Source organism: Sander lucioperca, chromosome 16, assembly GCF_008315115.2.
Source record: "Sander lucioperca isolate FBNREF2018 chromosome 16, SLUC_FBN_1.2, whole genome shotgun sequence".
NCBI classification, from domain to species: domain Eukaryota; kingdom Metazoa; phylum Chordata; class Actinopteri; order Perciformes; family Percidae; genus Sander; species Sander lucioperca.
In genome coordinates, this window is record NC_050188.1 from 18,718,304 (window position 1) to 18,727,262 (window position 8,959).

Sequence of the window (8,959 nt, forward strand, 5' to 3'; positions counted from 1 at the left end):
TTGCATTATTGCCGAAACAATATCAAACAAAACCTTTAGTTGTAGCTTGTATCTAATTTTCAAATTAAAGTCATACTGTATCTGAAGAGGGTGATGTATCTGGTCTTAGTAGGATTTTTGTGAAAGAAAAAGGCAATATCTCTTAGCATTTCTTCTCCACCTCTGGCCGTATAGGTGTAAACCTTCTTAATCCCCCTGTCCATCACATTAATACAGGGGTAAGGTTACAGACTGGGAATAGGCCATCTCACATGGCACAGCAGGGAAACCCTCACTTAGTATTTAAAACTACTTGTGGTTTCTCTTTAATGAAACAATAAACTAATCTGTATTTTTCTAGTCATTGAGATCTGAGTCTATAATCAAGAACTAAAGGGCATTGACACATTTGTTTAAAAAAGGAGAAATGGGATGTTACTGATTGATTTTAGGTTATATTTTATAATCCATTTCTTTCCCCTACGTGTTATGTAGCGTAGGGTAAGTAGATGTTGATGGCAGCATGTATGTTGCTCCTATGCATATAATTCTTCTAACAATTGCTGTATGTGTACACACACACACACACACACACACACACACACACACACACACACACACACACACACACACACACACACACACACACACACACACACACACACACACACACAGAGAATGGGCTAGAAATGAAATGCTATCCCTTGATGTGTTGGTAACAGACACTGAAAATAACCTGCTAGGCCACAGGCTCTCTGAAGGGTGACCCTCACACACTGGTTTCTATGGAAAGACAGCAAGCAAACACACGGTCAAACAGTCTGAATAGGCTGTGTATTTAGCAGCAGCTCAATAAAAAGTTTCACAGGGTGTTGTTCTGAAATGCTGCTCTGGCTAACTGAGTTGAGCATATGACATCTGACTCAGCTGATGGCAAGCTATTCATAATGGTCATAGTCTTAATTGATTTAAACTTTAAAGTTCCATGTTTGAGTTTAGACATTCTGCTGGCTGTCATGTATCATTCTGCACAGTTTGTGTCTTGATAATAATTTGGTTGGGCATCAGCTATTGAGTCCACACCAAACACGTACACAGAGGGTTATTGGGAGTCATTCAAAGTGACCGGGCTAACAAGGAGTCATTTAACTCTATGACAGTCTGGGCTTGCTAATGTGGAGTGTGATGAAATTCCCCTTTGGTCACTGCTCCTGGGCAAGTTTGAATGTTTCCCCACTAATGGGCAGGGATTAAAATGTATAAGTGAAATCTGATCCTGCATCTCTTCCCCTAAAGTCAGCTTCACCAGATGACTGCATACAATCAGGCCATACCATGCAAACAGTGAGCCTCTCAGGGGGGAAATTGGTAACTAGATATTTAGCCTACATGTGGAGCTCTTTATGATGATAATGTGGCCTGAAGGGTCAAGAGGTTGGCAGTCATACTGTAACATAAAGCATGTATTGTTTTAATGCCAGCTAAACTGTTTTAACTTTCTATCATAATTCCTATAACACTACACCGAAGTATATTTGTTGCAGTGGTACTTCATGATGTATGGAGAACAAATGTGTCACCTGATAGCCAGCTAACATGTTTCTGTGCCTGTGTCAACAATGTTTCCCTTGGGTATGATAGCAACATGACTCGGCCAGTCTGTAGACAGATAGAGAACCATTTAAATCTGCACCAAAGCCCAGTAAAGCAATAACAACATTTGTACCGCTGTCCAAAACATATTCATCATTTGTTCTCGTGTGCATAGAAATTTAAAGCACTAAATTAAGAAATTGTCTTTGCAGTATCACCACATACACATACATAAATTACTGTGTTCCTTTATAAACCAAGTCGCAAACAGGGAAATCAATATTCAAAATAAAAGCATAGTGTATAGTAGGAAAGAACACATTTTAAAGAAAGAAAGTCAATTGTGCAAGTAACAGCAACACACTTGTCACTTGATCAGTGATGCAATCTTAAATAGACTCACTACAGGGATGTGTGCCATGCATGATCCAATGGGGTGATAATATGGTTGCCGTGGCAACTGTTACCAGGGGTAGGGGCAGGAGCACAACACTGAATGTATGCTCCATAAGGACCAAGACGGAAATAACAGTAGTTCCATAGTCTCATTGTCTTACATTTTCCTCCGATACATTATAGCTTTTGTTCTCAGAAAATCCTGAAAATCTTCCCCACACCAACACCATTTCCAGTCATAGTTGTCCTTATCAGGTCACTGCAGCATCCCATGCCCTTGCCTCCAAGCCAGCATTGTCACATGTCCTCACATCAACATAGCTGCCTGTGAAGCCATTTTCTTTATCCAACAACAACTGCAACTGTGCTGTGGTGAAATTAAAAGTAAACCATCACTGAAATACACCAACATTGGTGTTTACAGTGCTCCAACTAATCTAAACATCTTTTTATTCTTTTTCATGCTGCATACACTACATACGTACACTATGTTGCAAGCAAAAACATTCATGAGACAATTATAGAGAACATGCTTCGTTGGGGGTTGCAGTAAAAATTCTCAAAGTCAGCCAGCTAAACTGGAATAAAGTTGGCCCAGATCATTTTGTTTAAGTGAAATTGTGCTTCTCATTGACATTTCAGCGAGTGCACTCAGATAGAAGCATGTGGGTCAAGGAGGAATGTATTTACTATAAAGTGCAAATTATATTATCTGTCTGATCTATTATTTTCAGTTTTACATGAGAAGCAGAGCTCATTGAGTTAACAAGCAGCCATTCCCTATGTATTTAATTGTTAGAGGGAATTCAACTGCAGCTGCCAGGCAGTTGTATGCTGTGTATAAATGTCTGGGAAATTAAAGCATTAACACTTAGTTACCATCAAACGAGCGCAGCCATCTACGGAAAGAGCTTTTTGGATTGTGTCTGAACAGCTGCTTGTTGTGTAAGCATGTCTGCCTCTCGTCATCTCGTGGGTTCTCAGTTCAGATCCACCCCAGGTGTCTAAGGGATGACACCTCTGATCATCTGCTGAGCTCCCCTTCAATTCAAATGAAAGTCAGCCTGGCCTAACATGCTGCTAAGTTATGGCAGAGACTGAGCTGCATGAAGGAATGCAGTCAGTTTAAAATGGTTAGTGGTTCATTTGTGTAGTTGGTGGGTCATGGTGGGTTGGGTCTGTTGGAAACACAGACTAGCGGCAAGGAGCCGTGGTCAAATAGCTTATACGGCAAAGAACCTTTCGAGGTCCAAACGTCTGTCTTGGGGTCGTAACATTCGAAGCAGTCTGAGTCCTCGATGACATCGTGACCATTGAGGATGCGTCCACCGGTGACATAGAGCTTGTTGTTGATCACTGTAGCGCTGTGATGCATCCGTCGCTTCTTCAGGTTCTCACACTTGACAAATTTGTTGGCTTTGGTGTCGTAGGCGATCATTCGCTTGGTGTATCCTGGAAATTAGATTTTCATTGAGCACACTTTAAAGAATAAGTCTGGTGGTGATGTTTTATATTTTTTCAACAAATCCAATGAAAACACAAAAACCAACAATGACAAGTAGTTTACAGTATATGCATCCAAAGCCTGATTTAGTTTATTTCTCTGTGTCATAGAGCTCCATTGTTGTTCGAAAACTATTAAAAACACATCACTGAGTCACACTGTTGCACTGGGAGACATGTTCTTTTATTACAGTTAACGTGGGTACTGTAGTTTATTTTGAGTCTTTGTAACGTTTGATAAAAACTACAGTGCCCAGGTGTTTTAGGAAGTTATACCCTTGAAAAAACTGAAACTATATATTTGTGAGGTGTTTTTTTTATTTTATTTTTTCAAGATTTACATCTTCAGTAGGAAGCAATGCCAGATTAAAACGCCTTTAAAAATCCATTAAAATTCCCATCTACTGTAAAGATGTAGATCTATAATGTAAAACTGTACAGCTGGGGAAACCATTCTCTGAGCTCACCGCCTATGATGTAGATCTTGTCTTCAATGACAGCAGCAGGAGCACAAACATTTTTCACCGTCCTTGTTTCTAGCCTGGACCACAAGTTGCGAGAGATGTGATACACCTGTTGACACATCACAAACATCAACAGTCAACCTGTTTACTGCAGCATCAAAAAAAAAAAAAAAGTAGTTTTCTGACTGCTTGTGTGACATTAGTCAACTAGTCACTTTCAAATTTTCTATCTGCAATTAATGACAATGAATTCTGTTTAAGACCATGTCTGTATTTGAGTGGCAACAATGCAGTAATTGGACTTCAACGCTGATTCAATGCAGCTAAAATGAGAAGTCTGACTCTACCTGAATCAGCCTGACTGGATTCTGCATGGCGTCCTCTCCTCCAAAAACATAGATCCTCTGATCACTGGCTGCAACAGCTGGATGCAGCACTGCTGTGGGCATTGGTGCCATGGCCTCCCATTGATTAAACATACTGTTATATCTCTCTACTGACTGAGAGATCTTCTTGTCTACCCCAATGCCTCCTAACACAAAAATAAAGTGCAGATAGGACACACTTTGGTGGGCATATCGTGGCTCTAACATGGGCTCAGCAGTTCGCCACTGGTTGGTCTTCAGGGAGAGTGTGTAAACTGTGGAGCTGACTGAGCTGTCACCTGATGTCATGCAGAGGCTGAGCCCACCAAGCACATAGAGGATGCTATGAATACACACATATGCAGCTTTGTAGAGGCGCAGAGGGAGCTTGGCCAACCACTGCCAACGATGAGTCCTTTCATCATATAGTAGGGCTTCTCGTGAGGTCTGTTCATTGTTTTTGCGTCCTCCAACCACCACCAGTGTTTCTCTGCAGGTGTAACGTCGTGGTGTGGTCCAAAGTGGCTTGAGCTCGCGGCTACACTTGGTGCTGACTGTAAGCATGAGGCGGCGCACTGACTCGATTATCTCAGTACAGAGGGTGGAGGACTGCACCAGTGGGTCATTGGCAATGAACTGGAAGAGGTAAGTTGGATGGATGTAGCGAAGGCGGACTTTCTTGAAGAGATCATGGATTGCGCCACGTCGTGAGAACGGGTCATGGTGGATCCATGCCAGGAGGGTCTCAAACACTTGCTCCTCCTCAGCACAAAGTCGGTCGTCTTCTAGGTAACACATGAGCTCAGGAAGAGACAACTCACAGAAGTCCTCTGTAGCAGCTACATCAGAGAAACACCTCACAGCCATCTCCTTCGCCCTCTCCCTCAAACTTTCACAGTGAAGGATCTCAGAGAGTCGTATCATGCTCAGACAGTTTTCTGGACTCAGCTGCTCCTGGAGGAACATAGAACAGGCCTCAAAGAGTCCTCCATAGTGAAGCATGGAGGCTGCCTGCATGAGTGGGAGCACAATCTCCATGGTGATAGTGATGCAGCCTGTGTAGACATAGTCCACGATGCCACTGAGGACATTTGAAGAGATTCCCTTCAGATTCACTCGGGCCTGACTGCTCTCCAGAAAGTTGCTGCAGAACATGGCGCGGAAGTATGGGCTGCTGGACACCAAGACGTTCCTGTGGCAGGGGATCTCCTGGTGCTCGGTGCAGAGCAGGACGTCTGTCAGGATGCGCTCCTGACGGAGGATGTTGAGCTGGGCAAGAAGGTGGGAGGAAAGTTCTGAGTCTTTGAAAGAGAAAACTTCTCGTGGTCTTAAGGCCATTCTGTGGAGTAGGAAAAGAGAGACTCCATGATCATAGTGTTGTATTTCTAGTGTCCATTGGAAAGAGATGGTTGACAAAAACACAGGCCTACTCTGACATTACACAGTTCTATTAAAACATATATATATATATATATATATATATATATATATATATATATATATATATATATATATATATATATATATATATATGTATACCATAAAGCTCACTTAATAACACATTCTTCATCTCTACATCTCATTTGTTTTCCGTAAAAACAAAAACAAAAAAAAATACGTAAAAACGTGGTTTTACAGGAGGTGAGGTGGTGGACTCTTTCTTGACCCCTTAAAGGGACTTCCTGGAGTCTCACCGTGAGGTTGCCAGGAAGTCACCATTTATTTCTGAGAATGTCAAACTATTCCTTTAAGGTCCAAAAGTAGAAAGTGATGCTGCTACAAAAAGACTTGGATCTACCAATAACCTACCAAATTACACATATTGTCCTGGTGGTTTTTTTCTACCAGGACAGAAGCTGGTGTTTCAGCCAATAAGGTAAGGTTAGTTATTTTTAAACAGTGTATTATGAATTATGCTTTCAAGGAATGTAGGGATTATAGCGTTATTTGACATTTTATCTGGCTTTCACCTTTGCCCTCAAACTAACCATGCAGATCCCTATGATAGCAAACACTTTCATTTATCAGCCCACTCTCAAACTCTTAACACTTCGGAGCAGCTGTCCTTAATATGACGATTACCGAGTCACTGATGTCTATTTTTAACCTCTCTAAATTAGCTTGATGCATCAATGAAGCATTAGGCCATATCTCCCTTATCAAGCAGCCCATCACTGCTAACATTGACAGAACCGTGTCAACAGACCATCTGTGTCTGTCTCTCCATCCCCTCTAATGTCTCTCTCTGGACCTCTCCCTCCCTGACTTTTTCGGTTGCTATTTTGTATATGTTATGTTTTTCCTCCACTATATTCCTCCTCTCTTATAGTGTCCGTCTGTCTCTCCCTGGTCAGAGGGCTTGTGATGGTTTAAAGAGTGGTACTTATCATGGGGCTACGAGCAACACTAAGTCTTCTAATCACCCCCTGTGACAGCTACTGATTTACTACCACTTACGGGGCCCAGCCTGGCTGATATATTTGGACCTCTGATCATTATTGTATATTATGAAATGACTGTGAGTGACATTTCACAACTAACGTTTTTTTCCTCAGATCTTAAACACGACCTGCTGGTAGAGACCAAGAGCTCCTTATGATCAATCAGAAAACTTGAGTCACACTCATGCATAGATAATATTCAATCATTTGGAATACTTTCTAGTCAGTCATCAATAATGTTTATGACAATTTACCATGTAACCAATATGGCTTTGTGTGCTCTCTTGTGAGAGAGTTGAGTTTATATATATATATATATATATATATATATATATATATATATATATATATATATATAAACTCCTAATACTTTGACCATAAAGAAATCTGATTTCCTAATATATTATCAAAACAAAATATTCCAGTAATGGTTATTTAAGTTATTGTAAATGTGGCACACCTGGGTTTTATATATATATATATATTAGTTTCTGATTTCCCAAACTTCAATAAAACCATTTATGATCAAAATCAATTAATATAATTAATGCAGATACTGAAGCAATTGCTGAACAAAAGCACTGAAAGAAACGTGCTGCTGATGAACCTGTTGCCAGTACATTAGCAACATCTGTGACTAAGTGAATCCTTACCTCCTGCTCAGAAAATAAATAATATCCAAAATGTCTGGTCTGTCTGGTCAGAAAAAAAGTATCAGTTCCAATCAAAAGAGGACCAAAACATTATCCAGAGAGAAAGTGGGTAGAGTAGTCAGGGAGAGAAAAGAAGCATGACACAGAGAAACGACAAGGCTGTGGAGCTCGCCATGAGGCCACTGTGTACATTCCTGCAGCTAAGAATAGTATCCCAGGCCACTGTGACTCCAGCCGGGCCTCTCATGTGACACAGGGCTGTTTGGTACCCAGTTGCCGGCTTAACAGCTCTGCCAGGGTCCAGTGGAGAGAGTGTTTACATTCAGGGGAGGGAGAACCATCATAGGTTCCTGACTCAGCCATCGAGCCCACCCAAACTGGTGTATAATCAATTTGTCCCCAAGCTGCTAACCCTTGTCCATCTTCCTGTGCTGTTTAAGTCCTCCCCTCCTCCTCCTCCATCATGTGTGTAACCCAGGGTAAGTGTAAATATAGAGCAGCGCTGATGGGCCAGCTTGATCAGGAGAAACAGCTGTAAGAACAGTTTGTGTCAAGATGTGGTGCTGTTTCTGTGCGTTGGTTCATGCACAACTGAAGATGACTACTGTTAGTACTACTACTACTGCTACTACTACTACTGCTACTACTACTGCTACAACTACTGCTACTACTACTACTACTACTACTACGACTACTTCTACTCACCTGTTTAAGTGTCAGTTATCATGTGACCATGTATGTGTCACGTTGCCAAATAGCACACAAAACCCTCAATCCTGGATATAGTGGAGATATATGTACTGTGGTCTTATTGGCATATTTGGACAATGAAATCAAGTTGTGATTGTATTTGAGGCCATTGTTTGATAATCCATATGATATTGTTTTACTATACTGCTCCATTCTAAAAATACTACCCCATTAAAATAGAATAATACAGCGTGAAGAACTCTTTAGCTGATATTGAGTTTCCAACCTGGGGGTCCCAAGAGGAATCTAATTTTAAGATCATTACAAGACTACTTCTACGTCAACTTGTTTCGAATTGAAATGCCTTGATATTATGGAGATGTTTAACAGTGTTATGAGTGTGTTGCAACCTATGTTAACAAAATTATGTTTTTTTGATGCAGACCTTTTTGTCTAATATCTATGTCTACCTTCACCTCTTAAGGCCTATACACATTCTTCAAATGAAACAGCCTGAGAAGGAAAACTGCTCCCAGCTCATATCCACATTCAAACCAGAACCTCTGACAAGAAGTCACAAGTAGACATTGCTTCATTATAATGAGTCAGGAGCCAAAAAGGCTGGGAAACAGTGATAGGGAGGAAAAAGCAGTGTACTCTCATACCTTGCTGAAAGGTATGAATTACTCTGGATAGAATCTCTTGTAACATTATTTAAAGTCACTGGTGGGCAAGATTAAAGGAGAAATTAACTACACCTCCTTTGATGTCATAACCTCATGTTTGCACTCATACCTTCCGGAGAGAGATATGGTTCTGAGGCATTTAAGGCTCCTTTTCCTCACAGTTGATATCTCTAAGTTGCATTTCTTTAA

General features: G+C 41.0%; 1 protein-coding gene across 1 annotated transcript; it reads right to left on the reverse strand.

Moving 5' to 3' along the window:
• Positions 1–1,804: 1,804 nt before the first annotated feature.
• Positions 1,805–7,759, reverse strand: klhl38a (kelch-like family member 38a). The gene is made up of 5 exons (XM_035992818.1): positions 7,395–7,759; positions 4,283–5,639; positions 3,939–4,044; positions 3,029–3,420; positions 1,805–2,987 (listed from the first exon to the last, which is right to left on the reverse strand). Exons 2-4 carry the CDS (start codon positions 5,636–5,638, stop codon positions 3,131–3,133), a joined length of 1,752 nt encoding a protein of 583 aa, XP_035848711.1. The 5' UTR covers position 5,639; positions 7,395–7,759; the 3' UTR covers positions 1,805–2,987; positions 3,029–3,130.
• Positions 7,760–8,959: the final 1,200 nt, after the last annotated feature.